This window comes from Astyanax mexicanus, chromosome 14 (genome assembly GCF_023375975.1).
Source record: "Astyanax mexicanus isolate ESR-SI-001 chromosome 14, AstMex3_surface, whole genome shotgun sequence".
Taxonomy (NCBI): domain Eukaryota; kingdom Metazoa; phylum Chordata; class Actinopteri; order Characiformes; family Acestrorhamphidae; genus Astyanax; species Astyanax mexicanus.
In genome coordinates this window covers 43,486,366-43,512,121 of record NC_064421.1, presented here as the reverse complement: position 1 = coordinate 43,512,121, position 25,756 = coordinate 43,486,366, and the positions used below count along the sequence as shown (strand labels likewise).

The 25,756-nt window shown below is 36.7% G+C and overlaps 2 protein-coding genes across 10 annotated transcripts in view; both read right to left on the bottom strand.

The window, feature by feature from the left end:
* LOC103022985 (procathepsin L) overlaps positions 1-25,756 on the bottom strand; it is a 153,991-nt gene that overhangs the window by 77,031 nt on the left and 51,204 nt on the right. Inside the window, exons 1-7 of one of the 9 annotated variants that reach the window (XM_049464257.1) lie at positions 16,521-16,752; positions 15,544-15,644; positions 13,715-13,857; positions 13,373-13,567; positions 12,412-12,603; positions 12,115-12,280; positions 11,789-11,897 (exon numbers count right to left, since the gene is read on the bottom strand). The exons of 2 other annotated variants lie outside the window; for them this stretch is intronic. In XM_049464257.1, coding sequence (XP_049320214.1) covers positions 11,789-11,897; positions 12,115-12,280; positions 12,412-12,603; positions 13,373-13,567; positions 13,715-13,857; positions 15,544-15,643 — 905 coding nt within the window. In that variant the 5' untranslated portion in view covers position 15,644; positions 16,521-16,752. Of the gene's footprint in view, positions 1-860; positions 1,830-2,069; positions 2,194-11,788; positions 11,898-12,114; positions 12,281-12,411; positions 12,604-13,372; positions 13,568-13,714; positions 13,858-15,543; positions 15,679-16,520; positions 16,753-23,056; positions 23,260-24,802; positions 24,905-25,002; positions 25,112-25,569; positions 25,736-25,756 lie in introns of those variants that run through there. 6 more of the 9 variants (XM_049464258.1, XM_007230047.4, XM_049464255.1 and 3 more) reach the window with 6 other exon arrangements.
* The window catches only part of LOC103022163 (procathepsin L), a 168,291-nt gene continuing 152,863 nt past the window's right edge, over positions 10,329-25,756 (bottom strand). The window contains exon 9 of the mRNA XM_049464262.1: positions 10,329-10,595. The gene's annotated coding sequence lies outside the window, so the exon portion shown is untranslated. The remainder of the gene's footprint in view (positions 10,596-25,756) is intronic.

Here is a 25,756-nt window from a genome sequence, read left to right as displayed (position 1 = left end):
CACCTCATTGGTAGAATTCTGAGAGACCTGACATTTAAAACGATGGTGGCGCTCACAGAATAGGTCATGTTACAGTGTGTGTAAACAGTGTCTATTAATTAAAAAAAAACTTGTGAACCTTCAAAGCTCTCAGTGGCTCTTTTTAAATGTCAGGGTCCTTAGGATTCTACCAATGAAGTGTGAAGCTACCCTCATTGGCAACCCTTTGCTTGTAAATGAGAGGTTCAGTTGGTATGACGACCACAAAAATATTGTAGTGAAGCGTAGCTTTAAATAAAATTAGAAGGCCTGCGTCACAACCACAGGATGTGGCTGCAGGGTGTCAACGCATTGTAAAAAGATTAAAAATGAATTTTAAAGAATTTTAAAGAAATTAATGACGCAAACTAAAGAAACGTCCACGGTTGAATATAGTGGCCTTTTCAATCATGTTTGGACAAATGTAGGGTTTAAATCAAATTAAAAACTATACTGTTAAAAACATCTGGCTTTTATCTGCTGTGTAAACTTAGCCATGAACGTAAAATATTGCATGCAAAACACACATGGAGAGAGGGCTCCTTTTATCTGTCTCTGAACAAGAGCTGTACAATTCCAGTTCTATCTGAATTTTGACCACTGAGTGGCAAAAAGACTGAGAGAGAGCAATAGCATTGATGGTGAATGCCAATAAAGAAAGTAAATACAAGAAGATGGTGTTTATTGCAAGCTGAACAGTGTGAACAGTTTAGCTAAAACCTCAGATCACCTAAAAAATGCTCAAAAAGAGTTAATTTGGGACTGGACCGAGACCAGCTCCCATTACAGGTCTCTTTGTGGCTGTTTTGGTCGGCACCCAAGCGTGATTAATGTTTTCATACCTGTCCAAATGGACTGCAAACCAGAACCAGAGTATGTTTTAACTGGAATAAAAAGTGCAGGTTAAAGAAGAGCATTCAAGGCATTTAATTACTGTTTTTTATTATTATACACTGCCTGACCCGAAAAAAAAGTCTCCACCTGGATTTAACTAAGTAAATAATGTGGGGTTGTTGCAGTTATTCAGGTCTGGGTTCAGCCACAGTATGTGCTGAAAGAATGAGGTCAGCTGACTACCTGAATATACTGAATATAGTCCAGCTTATTCCATCAATGGATTTTTTCTTCCCTGATGAACACGAGCATATTCCAAGATAACAATATCAGGATTCATGGGGTTGGAATTGTGAAAGAGAGCATGGAGGTTCAGGGAGCATGAGATCATCATTTTCACACATGGATTGAGAGAGAGTTCACCACAGAGTCCAGATCTTAACCTCATTGAGAATCTTTGGGATGTGCTGGATGGCGAAGAGCTGCTTTGTGCAGTGGTCAGACTCTACCATCATTAATGCTGCTGCAAGATCTTGATGAAAATTAATGCAACACTGGATGTAAATAAATGTTGTGACGTTGCAGAAGCTTATCGAAACAATGCCACAGTGAATGTGTGCTGCAATCAAAGCTAAAGCTTGATGACGACTTTTTTTTTTAAATCAGACACTATATATTTTTCTACATCAAGGAAATCATTTCAATAATTACAACTTACAAGAGATTCCCCGACAATAACATACAGTACAATACCATTACACAGTTTTTACATTGTAGACACACACTATGAACAATGAAGGAACACTGAGATGGTTTAGGATGACCTAAAGAACTGAGAACACCACCTTCTATAGTGTTGGAGAACCATTTCAGGTTCTAGATCATGAAAGATAACTGAGGGAATATCAAGATCTAATGCAAAGCTGACATCAAAGCCAAAGATGCTATTTTATAGAATCTAAAGAAAAAAATGCATTCTGGTTTAATAAACACTTTTTGGTTTAGTTTCCTTTATTTCTGTATTAATCTAAAATGTAGAAAATAATAATAATAATAATAATAATAATAATAATAATAAATAAGAATTAAATGATAAAGGATGTGTTCAAAGTACTGACAAAATGCTGCTTTAGAAGAAAGTAAATCAAATCCCTACTTTTCAGAATTTGTGCAGAATCATCAAGATATACACTTGAGTCTCTGTGTCTGTTACTTACCTTCTTTTTGTGTTCTCCTGCAGCTGTAGAGCTATCTGCATGCTGTATTACCATGTATGAGCATGCGTGTGTGTGTGTGTGTGTGTGTGTGTGTGTGTGAGAGAGAGAGAGAGAGAGAGAGAGAGAGAGAAAGAGAGAGAGAAAATGTGTGTGCTTCACTTCCTGTCTTGATCTGCATCTTGTAGACCTACTGCAGCCTGATACTGTACATTAATATCATTAGAACTTCATTCAGATTATTAATCCTTTCAGACCTGATTTATGATCCAGTGATGGAAAAACACTAAAATGCTGTTTTCTTTTAGACAACTCTAATATTCTAATATCAAATCTATATAAAAATCAAATAAAATAATTGAATTTTAATACCCATTGCATCGGAAGCCTGTGTTTATTTTTTAAATAATTTATTTCAGATTTTTTTTTTCCATTTTTTCCATTTTCTCCCAATTTGGCTATCCAGTTGTCCCGCCCCTTTGTGCGTCCCCATCACCAGTGACGCCTGCAAACCTAGTAGGATGCGGACGAGCACACGCCTCTTCTGACACCTGTAAAGTCAATCACCCCATTTTTTCAAACTGCAGCTGATGAATCATAGCCTGAGCGACTAGTGCGCTCGGAGGAAAGCGCACCTTTGAGCGTAATAGGGAGAGAGCGCCATCTACCCACCCGGAGGGAACAGGGCCAATTGTGCTCCCTCTGGGCGCCAGCAGCTGATGGCAAAGCTGCTTGAAGCCTGTGTTTAAGATTTTCATTTTATATTTAATATTAACCTTTTTATTACACAAATAATTCCTAAACAGTAAAACTGACAAAAAAAAATTCTAAATAATTTACAATTTACTTTGCCTAGTTGGCTCTAGTGCCACCATGCAATAATGTGTCAAATAATGACTTGCAAGTATATATATATATTTTTTTTAGTGCAGCTGGTGAGGCTAAGCTTCATTTCATTGGCTTGTTCATGTAGTGTGAACCTGGCATTCGATACAAACGTGCCAAAGTCTTATGTTTTATTTGGCTGGTTCTTGGTTTATTCTAATAGACAACAGATCACTGTAATGCACAACAAAACATAATTTACATGATGTCAAATGTTATGAAGTTAATTCACAGTTAATTTATGTATCCCTTAATAAAAGAAAACATCAAGTAAAAAAACTGTTTTTGTATTTACATATTACGTGTTAGTATGACAAAAAAAGCAAAAACAAAATAAATCTGTAAGGAACGATTTTTTTTATGGCACTGTATGCTTATATTTACATTACAGCTTTATCCTGGATATTTTGAGTGGAGTTATGTTGAGTGGAGAATATATATATATATATATATATATATATATATATATATGTATATATATATATATATACGTTGCTGGTATCGTCCTTCTCAGAAAAGCTTAACCTCAAACTTCCTGTTTAACTGAGAGACTGCATCACAGGGTTTCATTTACCTACATTATCATCTATTTATCTCTTTCTTTCTCTCTCTCTCTTTCTCTTTATCAGTGGTGCCACATAAACAAGCCACGCTAGATTCAATTGTGGGGTTTCTGAAGTGTTGCAAGATGCTGAGAGCAGAATATGAACTTAATAGATATGGAAAAAAAAAAATCACTGAACTTACGAGTCACTGAATTCATAAATCCACCCACACACACAGACTTCTCAAGTCTCCCGGAAGTTACGGGAGTCTTGTGGCTCCCTGCTGCCCGCAAGGCAGATAAAATCTCCTGGAATATAGAACCAGTTGCCTAAGAGTGCACAAACAGACTTTTTTTCCCAACCGCAAGGGTTCAGATTAGCCTGTTAGAAGAGTCTGTGAGTCAGCCAGTTAGTGTGGGCGGGCAGTGTTTTTTTTCCCTTCTGGATGGGATGCATTCAGGAGCATCATGGACCCCATCAAATACTCATTTTACTTCTTACTACTCTAAAGAATATCCATGTCTAGTAGAAGTAAAAAACAATGAGAAGAACACGAAAGGAAGTGTGTTAAAACACATGACCTCGAGTGATCTATTGCTTTTAAACCTTTTTTTTTTACAAAATGAATCAAGAAAATAAAACACCCTTAAAAAATTGATAAAGAAAATGCTTTAATACGGACTGTGCCTTCCGCCAAAAAGTAGTTCCACAACAAATGGCGTATGGTTTTTATGTTAGCTTGGAATCAAAATTGAGGGTTAAAGGGGTTGATAAGCATTAGGACCTTATAATAACGCTGAAATTCTCCTCTCCTGCTCCTCTGAGTCGTCTTCTTGTGAAAGCTGAGCGTTTGTGAGCATTTCTGCTTGTTTTGCTGGGTGTTGTTGGTTAGCTAGCTGCTGGACTGTGGCTAGGTTAGCGTAGCTTGCTTTAACTCAGCATTAAATTAGCTTAGCCTAACTGGATCCTGTTCTGGGTGTCAGACTGCGGCAGAGTTGACTGATTAATGTTTTTTTTTTTTTTGTTCCACAAAAGATGTGCCAGTGCTGTGGGTGAGCGTGCCTTGGCTACGCTAAGCTAATGCTGCTTTTGCTGGTTCTGGCGGCGATGATACTAAAACGTCTTGTGTGTATATGCCGTTTCTCTGCAACACGTCCGTGGAGTGATACAGAAGTGTGAGGGGGAAGTGTTAGAACACCTCTCAACCCGTCAGATTGTGAGGTCGGAACTAACTGTTGCGTAAATATGAACATATATTTATGATGATTTTAAAACGTATCTCAACCACCGCCCCACACACCCCCCAGCTGATGATTTTAAAAGGTACGTTGCACCCCCCCCCCCCCAGCTGATCTTCCCCCACCTGGGGGGGCGCAGATACTATGTGTGCATACACCACAAACAGTATGTAGTTGCACCCCTGCATATTTATATTTAATAGCCAAAAGGTGAAGTTCTGTTATCTTTTGGTATCTTTTGGTGTGTGTTCCTAGTTTTTTTTTGTTTTGTTTTTGGGAAGATTAGAAGGGATTAGGGTAGGGTCCAAATCCAGGTCCGGGTGTACCTCCCTAAAATACATTTTTGCAACTTGGGATGTCTGCGCACACCTTAGTCAGACAATGTTCTAAGAGTATAACTTGGGTGTTTCTTCACCCCGCTGTGTATTGTCAGTTGAAAGATTGGTTAACAGGTCACAGGTCTAAGAGCGGGAGTTCGCAGGTTTGAACATGCAGCTTTGCAATCAGCTGCCGGCGCTCAGAGGGAGCACAATTGACCTCGCTCCCTGCGAGTGGGTAGATGGCGCTCTCTCCCCACATGGGTGATGTCTGCAGCACAGGGCGTCTGTGAGCTGATGTATCAGTTAAATATATATATACTAGGGTGACCAAAGGTCCATATTTCCCGGGACATGTCCGTATTTCACGTCCTGTCCCGTCCTGTCCCCCTCCCGCTTCCAGGTGTCCTGGTTTACCCAAATGAAATTATGGTCACCCTAATATATACTAAATTATTTAAACTCACAGAACTTGAAAAACAAAAAAAACTGTTAAGTTAATTAAATTATGGTTGTGTAAACAAAACTCAGTTGAGCTGAATAAACTTACCTGATTCAAGTTATCATCCAGCTTTGACTCAGTTAAGTTGAATAAACTTAAAATATATATATATATATTATATAACGTATATATTTACTACTTAACTGAGTCAAAGCAAAATGATGACTTGACTGAGTTAAGTTGAACCAATTAATGTTTTTTTTTTACAGTGCAATTACTCCTTAATGATACATTAGTGTCACTTGTTACTCATGCCATTAATAGTATGGAATGTGTTCTTCAAGGTTTTCTTTGTGCGATTGGATAACAGTAAGATTTATATACATTTTTCCTAAGTTCGGTATCCAATGTGAGGGAAATTGAGACTATTAACCCATTTAAAAACGTTGTATATCATTGAACAGTGTGTTGTAAGATTATCATTGTGCTGAAACTAAATGTATGCATGTATGCATGAACCTGTTTGCGGTGTCCTGCATGATCACACATTTATTTCTCTGTTCCAGCCAATACCCTTTATGTTAGTTTCACTTCCTTTCTTAAGAGAACATGACACCCTAGACTTTAGAGCATTAACTCAACACTTTGGTCATGTTTTGTAGGACTCAGCACAAATAAGAGATGACTTTACCATGTATGCATGTTTCTAGAATGTTCTGTCCCTCCCAGAAAGGGGTATAAAGATGGTTGCAAGGGAGGTGAGAGCCAGAGCATGCTCTCATCTGTCTTGTGAACTGTATGTCCTAACACTTATATATATATATATATATATATATATATATATATATATATATATATATATATATATATATATATATGTCTTTGTCTTTTCCAATAAATGTACTTTCTTATTACAGCGACTGGTTTGCTCGACTCAAATTATACTCACCGCAACACAGTATCCCAATTTCCACCACACCAATTACTCCAAATTACCAGTTACTACAATAATAGTATGAAATGTCTTCTTTAAGGATTTTATGGTTTGATTTGATAACAATTTGATATTTTTCTTTCTATTAATATTATAAGTGTCAAGTGACATCACTGTCTTGTTTTAGAGTAATAGGATGTTAAACTTAAATTGTCCATTCAGTGGTGCATACAGCAGATTTTGCAGTCCTATAAAAACACAAAAATCTTACTGTTATACAAAGACACCATGACATCTTTGAAGAACACATTCCACACTATTTACCACATACGTAAGAAGTGATATTATTGTATCATTTTGGAGTAATTGGATACCAAACTTAGGAAAAATGTCTATTCGGTTGTGCATAAACCAAATTTCGGAGTCCTATATATATATATATATATATATATTATTATTTATTTATTTTTTTATATATAGGACTCCAGAATTTGGTTAATGGTTTTATATATATTTTTTATTTATTTATTTATTTTTTTTTTTTTACTTTTTTTTTTTGTTTTTTTCCTAAGTTTGATATAAAAAGTGATTCTGTGTTTTAGTCAGGAGAACTAATATAATCAAATTGAGTGAACTTACCGGCCAGTACAACTTAATAAAATGAGTTCAGAGAACTTCAACCTGAAAAATGACATTTCATTGTATTAGAAGAATGTTGAAAAAATAACACAGCATACTTATACATTAAGTACAACTTTTTATTATTTCAATCACATTCATTGATTTAGTACTAATTCGAAAATAACAAAACTCAACTACAAAATTATTTGAGCACAATTAAGTGTACTTTTTTTTACAGAACTGTACTCAACTGAAGCATGTGATCACATTCAGAACAAATCTTTTTTTCTCCAGTCTTGCATTTCCTCATTTTATCTGTTGTTGTTTAAATTTCATGATAATAACACTTAATGATAAATGGAGCACAGTAATTTCTGGTAATGATATTAAAGGAGAACAGCAGTGGTTTTAGAACAGAGCCCTGTGGGACCCCATGCTTTAGTTTTCTTTTGTACAAGCAGAGATGTGTTGCTATTCTTGTAATTCTTGTAACTAAACCTGTCTAATAAGGTTTTATGACCTATGGTACGAAATTCTTTACTTAAGAAATCATTGCTGTCATTAAGAGTTTTGCTTTTGCTCTGAAAAGCGAACAACAGTGCGAAAACAGTGCGAGTGTTCCCTCAGAGGTACAAAACAACCCTTCAGGTCCAACTGTGTCCCTTAAAAGTTTAAAAGTATGTGTCCCTCAGCTAAAGGAACTGAAGTCATAACCTTAAGAGCACTTCCTCAGTGACAGTTATATACCATTTTGTCTGAAACAGTACTTTGTCAGCCCACAACCAGCCCAGCTCCTAGCTGGAGATCTGACGGCTTCATCTTTAAACTAAAGGGCCTCTTTAATAAATAAAGATTTTTTTTTTATAGTGGACTAAGGAACATTTAGAGCAATATGGATTTATAGAACAATAGATCACAGCGAGGTTGATTCAAAATGAAAAATCTTAAAATTATAATTGACTACATCTGTTGCTTTATTTGGATTCAAAAACATCATGGTTACGCCCACACCCGAGCCGAGACATCCGCTGTTCTGTCGAGTTGTGCTACCCTGTCAAACCGTGCTACCCTTTTGTGTATATTCTAAGGTAAAAATACAAAAGAAGCACAATATTAGAGCATGTTTCCAGGAGAAGGTTGTGTACTATTTTTGGATAGCCTAAATTACAGTATCAGGGTAGAGGTATGGTAGTAAGAGTTTATAATAATCATTTTTTTATTTTTTTAGATGATATTGTATTATTATTATTATTATTATTATTATTATTATTATTATTACTATTAATTGTACACTTTGACAATGTAAAGACAGTGAGTCCAGGTTCATAAATGCACAAAAAATACTAGAAACAGAATTATTAAAAAATACATGAGAAATAAAAATGTAGGTTAGTGCATGCGCTGTGTCCTTAGAAAGCACGAATCGATGGGTAGCATAACTCGACAGAACACCTGGCAAGGCAGAATATGCAGCCCAGCCTCACCCAGACTCTACCTCCAGCGGCCCCCAGATAAAATGAGTTTGAGACCCCTGGTTTAGGGGATCTGAGAGATGTTCATTTTTGCAACAGTACATTGCAAGAAGAAGAAGTGGCTTTAAAAATGGGCCTTTTCTCAAACTTCACTAATTTTAATTTCATAACTCGATTCTGTAGCATTTCTCTGCATGCCATAGTAAAGTATATTAGTTTCTAGAAATGCTCAGGAGCAGTAAGAAGAAACTAGAGAGTGCAGAGAGAGTGGTTGCAGCTCAGCAGTGTTGCTGTAATATACTGTAGATGTTGCTGTAATATACTGTAGGTGTGGTTTTGAGTCTTGCTAGGTTTTGGTTCTCAGCTTGATAAGCTGATGGTGTGTTGATTGCTAATAATTGTTGGCTAATACTTTAAAAACCATATGCCATATTGATACACAAAGCAATAAAGCTTATAACCACACCACTAGTTTCATAGTTTCAGTTTCTGGGAAACCTCATATATCCTGTTTTCATTTTTGCACACACTTAAACTGGTTAGACTCGTATATCATCACTGCTGTGTGTGTATAGACACCTATATAACTAAGGTTATATAGGTTTGCGTAGAACACTGGTGTGTGTGTGTGTGTGTGTGTGTTTCCTGTACAGAAAGTGGGGAGGGGGAAGGGACAGTTGAACATACTTAAACTGTTGTTCTTCAACATTTCTTCACCTATTATTTATCTAATCCTCAACACTTCTTTACCTGTTCTACAACTATTCTTAAGATTGTCTTTAACTGCTCTTTTTCTGGTGCTTAAAACTTCACTTATTCTTCACCTTTTTTTATCTGGTCCTCAACAGTTCTTCCCCTGTTCTTTACCTATTCTTTATCTGGCCCAGGTGTACAGGTGAACACTTCTTCACCTGTACGCTTCACACTTGTTCTTCTTTTAGATGTGGGTTTTCATAGTGGATGTTTTAACCCTTATGTGGTGTTCGGGTCTGTGGGACCCGTTTTCATTTTTCATCAAATGATACAAAAAAATATATTTTTTCTAACTCAAACTCATTGGCATTGGCTCATTTTTTGTGAAAAACACAAATCAAAACACATTTCCGATAAACACACACTGTACACCCCCCCCCCCCCCTACACATTTATATTACATACAGTATGTTTGGCCAAGGGCTAATAAACATTGCTTCATTTGTAAATTTGAAACTAAACAAATGTTCTACTCATATCTTGAGTTTAATTCATTTTCTTTTACATTTTATTAAAAAACTAATAAAAAAAAGAGTAGCAGTTTTTAAAAGAAATGTAACATAAGAAAGGTAAAGGGCAAATATTAACCATGTAAGCTGTTTGTTTATATTGCTTGCAATTTAGGTGAAGCAAGCATGTGTAAAGCATTTTAATGTAGAATTGCTATAATAATAATAATTTTGCTGAATTAAATACAAGTAACAAAGTAAACGAGTAACAAAAATATGAACACCACACAAGGGTTAATGTAAATGAAAAACTGATTGTAAGAGTAACAGAATACAAGAAGATGATTAATCCTGCACCTTCCAACTGGAGATACTGGATATACATAGGGCTCAGCCAGGATCTGTTATTCACCAAACTAACAACAAGAACCACAACCTCAACAATCTGATACTGGCTCAACAAGAATCCAGAAGCTTGATTCCAAATTAAACATGTGCGTTACCCATAGTATATGTGTTTCTATATGTGTGTGTTTGTGTGTGTGTGTGTGTGTGTGTAAACACTAAATAGATGAAATTAGAATGGAGACATTTTGAAAGCCAGTGTACATTTTGTGAATGCTGAAAGTTTATTATTTTTTAAAGTGGAAAATAACACAGCTTTATGTTTCCTTTCAGAGAGCAGATGGTGGTCTCTGGTGGTCTAGTTAATGATGCTGCTTTCTACTCAACAGTTGATCAGAGAAAGAAATAAACATAAAAGCTGAAAAAAAGACATTATTGCAGATTTTTTTTATAAACCTGAAAATATATATGTATAAGACTGAAGCCTCCTCCCAGAGATGTTCATCAGAGTTTGGCCTTTTCTCCAATCTGCAGAAAACATCATTTCATGAAATCATTATACATAATAAGATACTGCATTAATAATGTAGTGATACACCATATTGTAGACCCCACCCCTCCAGAGCAGCCACTGCCTTAAAGTCTTACTTTCAGCTGGAATCAAGTCGAATTGGATGGGCCAGAATATCAATATTAGTTCATTATAATTGAAAGCTTTTAGTTCACCAGAAAAATTTGGACTTGATGCCCAGCGACCTGAAAAACACCATAAGCAACTTATAGGTATAGTTGTCTAGGGATGCAACGGTACAGTGTGGCCACGGTTCGGTTCGTATCACGGTTCTTGGGCCACGGTTTCGGTTCATTTCGATACATATTAACATTATCTACCTCCAACATGCAGCACATTTTTAATCCTTTCTATTTCAAATCAACAAGGTGCTCCTACTCACATGTGCAAAGCCAACATTAAAAAGAAAAAAGGCACCAATTAATTCAAATCACAATATCTATTATAAAAAAGGAACACGTATTCTTACCATTAGTCAAAAAACAGGCAACTGATATCACACTGTGCTTTATCTGCTGACTGTCTTTTTCCTTGTTTATCAAAAAAAAAAAAAATCAAAAAAAGTTCAGAAATCAATATTTGGTGAATTAACCCTGTTTTTTAATCACAGTTTTCTCCTCCACCAGTCTTTCACACTGCTTTTGGATAACTTTATGCCACGAGCAGTTCAGTTTGGTTTGATGGCTTGTGATCATCCATGTTCCTATATATATATATATATATATATTTATATACATACAGTCATATGAAAAAGTTTGGGCACCCCTATTAATCTTCATCATTTTTAGTTCTAAATATTTGGGTGTTTGCAACAGTCATTTCAGTTTGATATATCTAATAACTGATGGACACAGTAATATTTCAGGATTGAAATGAGGTTTATTGTACTAACAGAAAATGTGCAATATGCATTAAACCAAAATTTGACTGGTGCAAAAGTATGGGCACCCTTATCATTTTATTGATTTGAATACTCCTAATTATTATTTATTGCTCCTAAATATTACCGTGTCCATCAGTTATTAGATATATCAAACTGAATCGGCTGTTGCAAACACCCAAATATTTAGAACTAAAAATGATTAAGATGAATAGGGGTGCCCAAACTTTTTCATATGACTGTATATATATATTTAGCAAGAATGATTACCTGTTCTTGACCAGCCAGTACTGCTTTCCTCTCGGGGCATTGCCATAACCAACAAGCAGGACAGCGTGGGTCAGCCTTGTGCTGCTGCAGCCTGGTTCATCATACACGCCTGTAATCATTCAGAATTACAAGTATTGGTCAGGAAGTTCAGTCGCTTTCCAAAAATTTCAGTGCTTGACAGGAAACAGGAAAGCCTGTTAGCTAGGTTTGCTCTGGTTTGTGGTTTTCTTGTTGACTGTATTACCCTGGCTGGTCAATCCACGAATCACCAGAGAGAGCATGAAGTGATAAATAAAGAAGAAATACATGTTGTTGCTGCAGCTAACCTGACTTGTAGAGCTGGAAGGTGTGTTTGGAGGTGTCTATTAATACTGAAATAGGTCCGATTTTGGCCACTGCCTTTTTTAGGGCATTCTCGTCCCCTTGGGGCAAACACTCAAAGCCGCTGCAGGTAGCCATAACCCTCTGTGGATTAAACCGGCAAGTTTCTTCCTAAAAAAAGAAAAGAACCAAGAAGGTGTTTGGTAATAACTCAGTTATCTATAACATGCCATTTTCTAGGGACGTATTTCAGGAAAAAGTCCTTATCTCATAAGCTTCACTCAGCATTAATGTGTCCTTACCCTGGCCTTGTAGGGATAGGTGAAATCCGCCTCCAGGCCTTGGTTGGACTTGATGTATTCGAAGGACTTTGATGGCCACCCACCATTACAGCCAAGGTTTCCAAAGCTCTGAGAGCAGTCGACCAACTGTTTCTCACTCAGAGATATCAGCTTTCCAGTCTTCCGGAACATCTGACCCTCTAGCGCCCCTGTCTGAAAGTGAGGGAGGCACAAACACACACATGAAAAAAGGCATTAAAAGCAAAACTTTTACTTTGTTGATGATAAACCCACAGACAGTTCTGAAACATTTTATGGTAGAATTTCCCAGACAAAAATTTAGACTAGTTTCAGACTATAGAGCAATACGAATGGAAATTTCCCACTGAATAATAAAAAAACATACAGTAGTTCATGTCCAGGTTTAATCCCTTTTTGAAAAACCAACCATCAGTCATATGGTCAAAGTAAGAGCAGAGTGTGAAGGTTCAATTAGCAGGCTCAGAGCACAGTTTTGCTCAAAATATTGCAATGCACACAACCAGAGTTCAAAAGAGGACAAATTGTTGGTGCACGTCTTGCTGGCACATCTGTGACCAAGACAGCAAGTCTTAGTGATCTATCAAGAGCCACGGTATCCAGGGTAATGTCAGCGAGATACCACCAAGAAGGACCAACCACATCCAACAGGATTAACTGTGGACGTTGTAAGAGGAAGCTGTCTGAAAGGGATGTTCGGGTGCTAACCCAGATTGTATCCAAAAAACATAAAACCACGGATGCTTCCTGTTTCCACCAGAACTGTCCGTCACCACAATAAATTATTGTGCCCTAAAACCAGGTGATTCAGTTTCATTGTCCAACCCCGGTAAGGTTTTATATTCAATCATACATATATCATTACTCAGAATCTGCTGAAACAGAAATTAACCTAGAAATTAATAACCTCTTTTTGAAGAATCATTTAAATTATGGAGCTCACCGCACTGAAGGCCCAGCAGGAGCCACAACTCCTCTGGTTCTTGACGTCCGTGATGTAGCCCTTCTGTCTCCAGTCCACTCTGCGAGGCAGTGGAGTATCCTCTTCCTCTGAGAGGAATGTAGAGGTACAGAGGGAGTCAGTTTCATTGAAGGATTTCACGCAGTGGCTGAACATGGCCTGGAACTCCTGGTTTTCCTGTAAGAGAGAAATATGATGTGCAGCTTCATGAAAATGATGAAATAGAAAACAGCACTGAACTGAATGATATATAGTCGTAGATGTGAATATATAAATATAAGTGTATAAAGAAGAGTGTGTGTGTGTTTGTATGTGTTTTCTCACCATGTCTGCAAAGATGTTCATGCCGAGTCTGTAGCTTTTGAGACCCTGGTCAGCCAGCATGTTGTGCTCCAGTACCAGCTTACGATTGTTCAGCCAGATCATCTTGCGCTGAGACTCTTCTTCCTCAGAATCGTAACTCTTACCTGAGAGATACAATATTTTTTAAAGAGAGAGAAAATGGAGAATTGAAGCATAAATTAACCTGTTAGATCAGTTCAAAACATTTATTATTCTTTGTAGCGCATTTTTTATAAAAAGAGTTATTTCTTATTTCACAAAGCCACTTAAAATATGAAGCCAATATTTTAGCGATCTATAGTGCACTAGTTAATTGTTAATTGCTTTATGCCGCTGGATTTAGGGGCGTGTCCTGTGTCTTTGGTATCGTGGTGGAGCAAAGATACAGGACACAAAGCGCTGTCAAGCTGTGAAAATACACCAGCAGCTCATTTAAGGGAAAAGTAATGTTATTTTATTCTTTCTTCTGTTTATTGTTTATGAAAAAGCTAATCAATCAATGAACCTTTATTTTCACCTGGGAATACATTGACATTTTAATCTTTATCTGTCCAAATCTGAACACAAACCAGCAGTAAACTGAGGCATGTGGGCACAAAATCTGAGTAATGGATTTAATGGTGGTTTTACTCATTTCTCACCACACGTTTAATTATTTCCATGTATATAAAGATGCAGATGTGTGGGATGGAGAAATATTATAAAACACAAAAGTATTGGGACACACCTCTTAAAACATAAATTCACTTGTTTAATTCAGTCCTTTTGCCACAGGCAGGGTTGAAGAGTAATACAATACATGTAACACTGTTTTGTAATCAGGATACGGAGAGCAGCAGTAGTAATATTACAGCTCCATGTTATGGGTTATGGTTTTAGAATAACACTTTATAAAAGCTGTGTCCCAATATATTTGTGCATATATTGTATACAGCAGGGGTGTCCAAACTTTTTTTTGTTGGGGGCCAGAAGGAGAAATATATTTGAAGTCACGGGCCACACTCTGTAATAAAACAAATAATGAAATATACCACTTTAAATAATACTTTTTTCCTGATTATTTAATTAATACACAATTTTACTTGACTTACTATCTTTATCTTTATTTGACAGTGTTGTGAAAACTAAGATTTTTCAAATTGGTGTTTAATTTCATGATGTCTTTTAATATTAAACTCCTTAATTACGGCAACTTTTAGACTCTGTTTTTCTGCACTCTCTCCGCTTTTAGACTCTTTGCCCTGTTTTTCTGTGCTAGAAATGTGCACCCTCTCTGCTTTTAGACTCTTTGCCCTGTTTTTCTGCGCTAGAAATGCGCACCCTCTTTCCTTTTAGACTCTTTGGCCCGTTTTTCTGCGCTAGAAATGCGCACCCTCTCTGCTTTTAGACTCTTTGGCCCGTTTTTCTGCGCTAGAAATGCGCACCCTCTCTGCTTTTAGACTCTTTGCCCTGTTTTTCTGTGCTAGAAATGCGCACCCTCTCTGCTTTTAGACTCTTTGCCCTGTTTTTCTGCACTAGAAATGCGCACCCTCTTTCCTTTTAGACTCTTTGGCCCGTTTTTCTAAGCTAGAAATGCGTACCCTCTCTGCTTTTAGACTCTTTGGCCCGTTTTTCTAAGCTAGAAATGCGTACCCTCTCTGCTTTTAGACTCTTTGGCCCGTTTTTCTGCGCTAGAAATGCGCACCCTCTCCGCTTTTAGACTCTTTGGCCTGTTTTTCTGTGCTAGAAATGAGCCTGCAAATGGCCTGCGGGCAGTAGTTTGGACACCCCTGGTATACAGAGTAAATACAGATGTGATGAGGACTTCTCACCATGCTGCAGTTTCCAGCTGTTGAACTCCAGGTCCTCCACTGAGACACTGGCAGCACCGGCCACGACCACAAAAGCGGCGACAGCGAGTAACACCCTCATTCTGTACAGAGTAAAAGAGTGTGTGGAGGTTTTAGGAGGGGGACAGAATATTAATTGCACAAAATCAGACAATATAAAATGTTATTTAATTACACTTAATGTAACTGACCCCAAAAGATCTAATATTCGCCAGTTTTATTATAACCAAGCTCTAGAAACGCATGTTCTACTACTGCTACATCTCTAGCTCCCTAAAAACCTAACATTACAGAATACAAAGTAGAATGTAGTACCATAAAGTAAGCTCTAAAAAGTAATTTTATTGGCTTTTAGCCAATACTTAAATAAATACCCTGTTGTTACATAAAAAAATAAGTTATATGAATTTGGCAGGATTTTTATTTTCATTTTTTTCATTTTGTTTTATTGAGTTGTAGTGACATAAAAAATGAAGTGTTGTTTCAACACATTTTCCTGACAAATCCAGACTAAATATTTTTCATAAAACACTAAAATCACTAAAATACAAAAGTCATTTTCTGGCAACTTAATTATCTGTATCGGAAAACTTAATTTTCACATCCATCAGAATTCATGTTGGATATCACTCTGGAGAAGTGGAGGCTCCACCAGGCACCAGTTTTAAGTATGTGAGGGATGAGCTGTGTGACCAAAGTATTGAATAAAGTTGATCATACTGATTAATAATGACATTGTTTGACTTTATTAAGACAACTTCAGTAAAACTGACATTACAGGGGCAATAGAAACATTTTTTTATTCCCTTTCTCATCCTCATCTATTTTTATTCTTTCTCTTTATTGCTGTATGTAATATATAGAAAACTGATTTTAGAGTTTTGTCTAAAAGTGCGGTTTAGAATTGCTAACTGAGTTTAAGGCAGACGGTGTGTGTGTGTGTATGTTTCAGTACATACCTTTTTGATCCTGTTTTAGTCCTGGAGATGCCTCTGTGTCTATCATAAAGTGTGCAGCTTTATATAGAATAAAGCTCCACCCTGTTTATTTCTTAATCGCTATAAACGCCTTTTTTGGGTGGCGGGATGATTTAGTCTACAACCATAGAAGGAGGAAACTGATCAGAACACAGCAGCACTTCTATATTTGTCCTATAGAGACGCATACGTCAGAAGTGTGTGCAGGGCGGCATTAATCACACTGCGATAATAATTATCATACAGTAAATGTATGATTAAATCTCACTGGACAGAGAGACAACCAGATAAATAGATTGATAGATTGACTGATCCAAAAGAATTCAGGACTTTTAAGCCTATGTGGCATGATTGGTATTTTTCAGAAGAAAAAAAATGCTTTTTGGAAGATTTTCAGTCCATGTTAATGCAGTAAACTTTATTTAAATTTGACTTTTGCAAACAAGCAGATCATTTTTGTTGATAATCAGGTGTTTTAGAGCAAGGAAACACCCAAAACGTGCAGGGAAGTAGGAGGACGAGAACCTCTGCTTCATCATGATTCATCTAAAACAGAAGTGATGTAACTGCACAAGCCAACAAATATAAAATGTGTACATTTACAACAAGAATGTAAGAATATAGTAACAATATGAAGAGACAAATGTATTCTTTTGTCACGTCCTCGCCCTGTTTTGTCTGTTCTCCTGCTTGTGTGTTGTTCCCACGTGACCCCTGCTCCTCTGTGTCCCCTGTCTCAGTAATTTTCCACCTCATGTCTCATTTGTAGCTCCGCCCCTTTCCCAGGTGTTTCCAATTCTAGTGTGTTTCCTGTTTGTTTAAATAGCTCCCCTGTGCCACTTGTCCCTCGTCGGTCTTTGCACTAACCTCTGTTGTTTTGTCGTTCTCGTGTTCTCTAGCCTAGCCCTCGTTTTCATAGCCTTAGCCTTAGTTCATTCTGCGCTGTGCTCTTGCAGTCACCTTTACAGGACTTTTTTTACCACGCCTAGTGAGAGTAGCAACAGGGCTGAACCTCCTTTGTTTGTCTTACTGTGTGGACCACGTGAACATCAAAGCTTTTAGAGATACTTTTGTAACCCTTTCCAGCTTCATGCAAGTTAACAATTCTTGAACGTATGTCTTCAGAGAGATTGATCCAGTTATCTCTTAGAAAAGTCATTAGCTTAGAGGTTCACATACTTTTCCCTCCCTCACTGTGAATGTTATCAATAAAACCATGCAAACTTATAATTTTTTTTGTGGTATTCTCTCATACTTTTTTTATTCCCTTTCTCATCCTCATCTATTTTTATTCTTTCTCTTTATTGCTGTATGTAATATATAGAAAACTGATTTTAGAGTTTTGTCTAAAAGTGCGGTTTAGAATTGCTAACTGAGTTTAAGGCAGACGGTGTGTGTGTGTGTGTGTATGTTTCAGTACATACATTTTTGATCCTGTTTTGATCCTGGAGATGCCTCTGTGTCTATCATAAAGTGTGCAGCTTTATATAGAATAAAGCTCCACCCTGTTTATTTCTTAATCGCTATAAAGGCCTTTTTTGGGTGGCGGGATGATTTAGTCTACAACCATAGAAGGAGGAAACTGATCAGAACACAGCAGCACTTCTATATTTGTCCTATAGAGACGCATACGTCAGAAGTGTGTGCAGGGCGGCATTAATCACACTGCGATAATAATTATCATACAGTAAATGTATGATTAAATCTCACTGGACAGAGAGACAACCAGATAAATAGATTGATACATTGACTGATCCAAGAGAATTCAGGACTTTTAAGCCTATGTGGCATGATTGGTATTTTTCAGAAGGAAAAAAATGCTTTTTGGAAGATTTTCAGTCCATGTTAATGCAGTAAACTTTATTTAAATTTGACTTTTGCAAACAAGCAGATCATTTTTGTTGATAATCAGGTGTTTTAGAGCAAGGAAACACCCAAAACGTGCAGGGAAGTAGGAGGACGAGAACCTCTGCTTCATCATGATTAATCTAAAACAGAAGTGATGTAACTGCACAAGCCAACAAATATAAAATGTGTACATTTACAACAAGAATGTAAGAATATAGTAACAATATGAAGAGACAAATGTATTCTTTTGTCACGTCCTCGCCCTGTTTTGTCTGTTCTCGTGCCTGTTGTGTTGTTCCCACGTGACCCGTGCTCCTCTGTGTCCCCTGTCTCAGTAATTTTCCACCTCATGTCTCATTTGTAGCTCCGCCCCTTTCCCAGGTGTTGTTTTGTCGTTCTCGTGTTCTCTAGCCTAGCCCTCGTTTTCATAGCCTTAGCCCTTGTCCTTTGTTTATCTTCTTGTTTATTTCTAGTTCCCTGTTTATTTCCTTTGTTTTCTCCCTTGCCCTGCTTAGTTTAGTTTTCCTTGTCTTGTTTAGCTTATTGTTTATTTCCTTGTATATATTTATCCCTGCCCATTTTAGTTTTGTATTTATTCAGTCCCTCGTTTGTTTCTTTGTTTATTCACTCCCGGTTTGTTTGTTAGTTATTATCTATCCAGGGGTGCGTTTCCCGTACAACGACGGAGCCTAGCATTGAACTAACGTGGTACGATGCATCGTTAAACTAACTAACATCTGAAGTACGACCGTTTCCCGAAACCATCGTACTTTGTTGGTACCACAGAAGTCTGAACTATGTTGGTTTGAACCACCGTGGTCTTAACTAAGGTGTTTCCAGATGTGTTCGGCCAGACTTTCCCAGCAGAAAACGTGCAAAACTCACAATCTTTAAAATATTATGCCAAAAATATGTTACTAATGTATCATTTAGGCTATTTATATTGTAATTATCACCAGAACATAACGGACAACAATACTATTAATAAAATAACAATGAACTGCAAGTAAAATGTAGACAATAATTGCTATATATTCATTATTATTTGTAACAGACAGTGTTACTTAAAAAAAAAAACATACACATATTTGCTATTGCAATATTTTTTTTAAATAAAATAATCACCATTCTGAAGAAGTCTTATTATGAGACATGAGAAATGTGTGTTACTCAGTGGTTCAGCAGAGCGCCTACGACGTGCAGCGCGCGGTGTTCTGTCGAATTGTGCAACCCATCGAGATGTGCTTCTCAACACCAGCGCCCATGCGTGGAAACATTTTTTATTTATTTATTATTTTTTTATGGTAATTCTGTTCGTTTTGGTTGCATTACACAACCAGAAACCCCTTGCCATTATTTCAGAGTATTACAAATGCGTAAATGACAACTGATGATAATGAAAGTAATTATAAGTTAGCAATAATAAAAAAATAAGGTTTATAATCACCCTAATAACCCTAAACTGTCTCCTGATATTTTGATTCAGGCTTTCCAAATATTCTACCGAAAGCATGTTTAAATATGGGGCTTTTTCTAGCAATTTTATATTTAAAAATTAAATATGCACTAGGATAATACGGTTTGACAGGGTAGCAAAACTCGACAGACACCGGATGGAAGCCTAGTTCGAATCCCAGTCGTGGTTTTATTCTCTTAATGTTTTTTTTCATAATGGCAATTAATGTTATTGTTTTTTACATATATATTAATGTAGCCTACATATTTCTACGTATTTCCTGTAATATATTATTTAACAAATACTAATTGATAACATTTGTATAGGCCTAGAAACACACGTTGTATTGGCTAAATGATACATTTTCTTTATTCACACTCTGTCTGGTCCTGTTACCTCCAGAGGATAATTAGGTAATTCAAAACACCTGCTTATTACATGTCTCTATTTATTTTAAGACACTTTTTACTTAGTTTTTTCTTGTTATGAATATATTATTAAAAGACACCTTCTTGCCTACTGTATTGATATATTTGTTTCACTGCGTACAAACAATGCAAATATACCCTCAAAGGTCCTTAGGGTGTTTACGTTAAAGCCATTTTAGAGTATTACCCCAGTGACCGTTTAATAGCCTTATTCACAGAGTGCATATAGCACAGTGGGTTTAAAAAAATAATTATTAACTATTTCATAAATGTGCACAGCACAAGTTATCTTTACTCAAGAGATGCCTGCTTGAATAATTGACATACATCTTTCCAAGACTGTAAAATACATTTTAGCTAAAGAGCACTTCAGTGCACTCTTTTCACTACACTGAATTCATGTTTGCCAAATAAAGCTAAATGTTAAAGACATACATTAAAAAAAGGACTGAATTTTATTATTTTACCTGGGCGCACATGGGTAAAAGTGAAGTGGCTCAATTAATGTAATTAACACAAACATTAAAAAAATAGGTACACTTGACATCTTAAATCCTCGTGCAGCAATATTAATGTGATTTATCAGCTTTCTGAGTCCTACCGTCCATCGTCTGCACTAATAACCAGGAACTAAGCTCCTAACGACAGGTCTAGAGCTGTAGTTGGAACGACGCAGCTGAACCACGGTAGTTGCGAACATTCGCTGGAACTACGGTTCTGGGAAACACCTGAGTAGCTTAACTAAGGTTCGCACTATGCAAGTTACTAACGTGGTTACCTCCATAGTTCCAACCACGCTTTTGGGAAACACCTGCGTCGCAGCTGCATCGTCCAGACTATGTAAGTTGCTAACGTAGTTAGCAACTACGCTTTTGGGAAACGTACCCCAGTTTAGTTCCTTGTTGTTTTCCTAGTTTGTTTTCCTATTAGTACTTCTTGTTCGTTTAGGTTTATGTTCTCTAGTTTCACTGGTTTGCTTTGGTTTTTGGTTATTCGTTTATCTTTGTTATGTGTTTACTTGTTCCTTGATTCTTTGTTTACTTGTTATTTATTTATTAAATTATTATTTACTTCGCCCTACCTGCACTTGCGTCCGTCTCCTCGTCTCCCTGCCTGGGTCATCCGTGACATCTTTACATATTCTTGCACATAAACACATTTTTTATTTATGACCCACGTGTAAACCTTATTGTATTGCCTTATTGTACTATGCCGTGTAACATTATATTAAAGACAAATAATAGGTAAGCAAATAAGCAAATAAAAAGTAGGTAAGCAAATAAATAAATAAATACATAAATAAATAAAAGTATGGTAAGGATAGGTGGATAACCCTATTAATAACTACCAGGGAGTTCTGAGTAATTACCCAGATTAGTAAGTAGTGCTGAACTAATGAATGAATAGTAGTTCACTATTAACTAATTAATTAATTATTGAGACTTACTAATTATGGCTCATGTGTTTCTTAGTACCTACTCATTAATTACTACTCGCATTAACGTTAACTTCTTATCTGAAAACTCTTACAGTGTTTATTGCTGCTGATGAGCTGCAGTATCTACACCCTGCTGCACTGCAGTCAGGTGTAGGAAGCTTTGTTTTTTTGAGTCAGTGGTCATATTTTAGAAGAAGTGGGCAGTAAAAAAAACACGTTTTAAAACTTTTTAGCAATTAATAGTTAAAAGTTAAACAGACAAAACACATGTACCTAATACACCAAAATCACAAAAGTCTCTCAACTGTTCTCCATCTGGTCCTTAAGTATTCTTGAACTGCTCTTTTTTTATTCTTAAGTTTTTTTTTCCAACTATTCGTAAAATATTACTCAACTATTTATTACCTGTGTCTCAGCTTTTCTTTAATATTGCTTTAATGTTGCTTAAGCTTCAAATGTTCTTCACCTTGTCTTCTCTCATTTATCAACAAAATATTCTTAGGCCCAGTCCCATTTATACCCTTGGCCCTACCTCTTACCCCTAACCCCTTGTTTTGCGTGTGCACGCTGAGGGGTAGGGGTGTCCCAAATCTTGTTAGGCTGTAGGGTAGTTTAGGGAAGGGATAGGGCTTATTAGCCCTTCATACAAATGAAGGGATATGAGAATAACTGTAAAGAAATCCACAAATGTAAGTATTTTTTTTTGTTAAAAGTGATGTTTAGCTCTGTATCACCATAGTTTAATGTGTAGTTTTAATGTTTTATGGCTGAATTCTTCATAACAAACTTTAAAAAAAGATCGCTAGTAGTTTGTCTCAGGTGCTATCTAGCTCACTTTCCCATTCCACCTTAAATGGTGCAACAGATGGTAGGGGCTGCAGTATTTAAGGCGGAACGGAAAAATAAAATAAAATAAAAGCTAATTGAAGCTAATTTCAGCTCCTCATAACAGAGAAATTAGGAAATGGACAGTACTAATAATTTCTGCACCATCTCTCCCCTTTTTGAAGACATACAATAAAATCAGCAGCAGCAGCTAGATTACTGAGCTTTAGCGCTCCTGATGACACAATATCTATCGTGTGCTTGAAGGTTTCCCAAGGGTGGAGGATTTCACCACTTCCCCTTGTAATTCTGTTCCAAGGGGAAAGGTTACACTCAAAAAGAAGGGGTAGGGGACTAGGGGTGAGTGGTAGGGCCAAGGGGTGAAATGGGATTGGGCCTAAATCTCGTTCTTAGCTATTCTTTAAAGGTTTTCAATTGTTATTCAGCATGCAGAAAATTTAAATGCAAAAAGTAAATGTGAAAGAATAAAAAAATAAGTCACAAACCACGTTCCAGAAGAATTTGTATTCATTATTTATTAATACGTCTCTTCAGATCATTTTCTTCAATGTAAAGTAGAGACATAAACATAAAGAAAAGCTACTGTAGAAAGTTATGTTTTGCAATAAAGCAGAGCGCAAATAGACTGATTCAGAAGTGTATTTCCTGAGGTGAAGCTGCCGCTCAGAATTGCTGTGGTTCTTCAAAGATGTGTCTCTCTCAAATCTGTAAAAAAATATATATATATACAATTGTTACGCCCTCGCCAGGTTTCCCTCTGTTTCCCCGGTGTTTCCACTGTTATTTTCCATTTCGTGTGTCTAATTTGTAACTCCGCCCCTTCCCAGGTGTTCTGTGTTTCATGTTGCTATAAATAGTCTCACTTTGTTAATGTTTGCGGTCGGTCTTTGCACCTTCCCGTGTTGTCTGTCTCGCTTAGTTATTGTTATCTCTCGTTTCTTGGTTATTGCATTTATACGCTCTTGTTTATTTCTTGTTAGTTGTGTTTATTTTCTAGTCACGTTTAGTTCCTGTTTGTTTCTTTGTTTATTTTGTATATATATTTATGTAGTTACCTCTGTATATATCCCTAGCCGTGTTTTGTTATATTCTGTTTATCGTTACTCCTTGTTTGTTTGTTTATGTACATACTTATTTTCGTCATTCCCCTATTTGTTTATTTGTTTGTTTATTATTTATTAAAGTTATGTCTTACCCGCTTAAACGTCCGCCTCCCGTCTCATCCCAGCGTGACAACAATTTGCAAAATTCATTTCCAAGATCTTAACTGACCAGCCAAGAATCTGCTGCCTGCAGTTTGCTCCTTTAGGTTATGTTTACAGTCTATTAGACTACATATCTTTCAAGCATCATAACCAGGGCAGAGAGAAACTGCTTTAGTTAAATGATCACAAGTTAACCCTTGTGTGGTGTTCGGGTCTGTGGGACCCGTTTTCATTTTGCATCAAATGATACTAAAAAAATATATATTTTCTAACTCAAACTCATTGGCATTGGCTCATTTTTTGTGAAAAACATATATCAAAACACATTTTCGATAAACAAACACTGTACACCCCCCCCACACACACACATACACACATTTATATTACATTCAGTATGTTTGGCCAAGGGCTAATAAACATTGCTTCATTTGTAAATTTGAAACTAAACACATTTTCTACTCATATCTTGAGTTTAATTCATTTTCTTTTACATTTTATTAAAAAACTGATAAAAAAAAAAGAGTAGCACTTTTTGAAAGAAATGTAACATAAGAAAGGTAAAGGGCAAATATTAACCGTGTAAGCTTGTGTTTATATTGCTTGCAATTTAGGTGAAGCGAGCATGTGTAAAGCATTTTAATGTAGAATTGCTTAATTTTGCTGAAGTAAATACAAGTAACAAAGTAAACGAGTAACAAAAATATGAACACCACACAAGGGTTAAACAGAACACAAAACTGACTGCAATCTAGGGGTGTGCTATATCGTATCGTACACGATAATATCGTCAACAACAACGTCCTGTATTATTATTAGTATCATGGCATTCTAGATCATTTTTTAATATCTCTCTTAGGAATGTGCAATACTATATTGTATGTAATATAAAATATAATAACATATATTTTTTTTATTTTCTTGTATCTTGTATTTGGTTAAGACTAGAATTAGAGACAGCTTGAAATCAGTGTTAGTGCTTGTGAGGACTGGAATTAGTGAACAGATGTGTTTGGGGATGGGCTCCAAAGTGAAAGATGGAATACCTTCACACCACAGGAAAGCTGGCTCTTGTAGCAATGCCACACTGGTTCTTCTTGTTCCTGGACATCCTTATGTAGCCCTTTTCCCCCCATTGAACACCCCAGCTGCAAAACAAACCACTCAATTAATGAGTCTTGCACTCTTCCCATGCTCATTACAATCATTTTACAATTCATTTGTGCTGTTAAGACTGTTTTTATACCTGTTCTTGACCATCCAGTAGTCTTGTCCGCGCTTGTCAGTGCCATAACCAACAATCAGGACAGCATGATCCAGGTCACTGGTACTGCAGTACGGCTCATCATACACACCTTTGGAAATACAATTGAAATATTTGGTCATTAATTATAATAGTCTGTACTTTGGAAAATCAATGAACTCCTGATCTACAGTCTATACTGAATCTTTACTCTATTAATACTGAAATGGGTCTCCAATGCACTCCAATGGTCTCCTGCATCTTTTTGACTTTAATTACAATGTCCACCTGTCCCAGCAAATAGACCAGCTATTGTCCATGTGCATTATACAGGAGATATGGCACATTAACACACCTAATAATTGGGGTTTCACATTCCCTTTACCTACTGTGTATATATATTTTATTTCAATTTTTTTCCCCAATTACCTAACCCACTCATTAGGAGTGGTTAGGTATTGAGAATGCCACGTCATGCTAAAGTTTAATACTTTAGAACCATGTGTGATCCAGCATGCTAGATAAGCCTAATGATCTTGATACCCTACCTGAAGACCTGAGGGAGGTTACCTGAGGAATAGAAACGGAAGGTGTTCCGTTTGGTATCTATCGCTGCAGAAATGGGTCCAATTACAGCCACGGCTTTCTGAAGAATGGTCTCATCTCCACTGGGCAACTCTTCAAAACCACTGCAGGTCGCTTGACTGTTCTTTGGATTAAACCTGCACATCCCGTCCTACAAAGAATTAGCAAACAG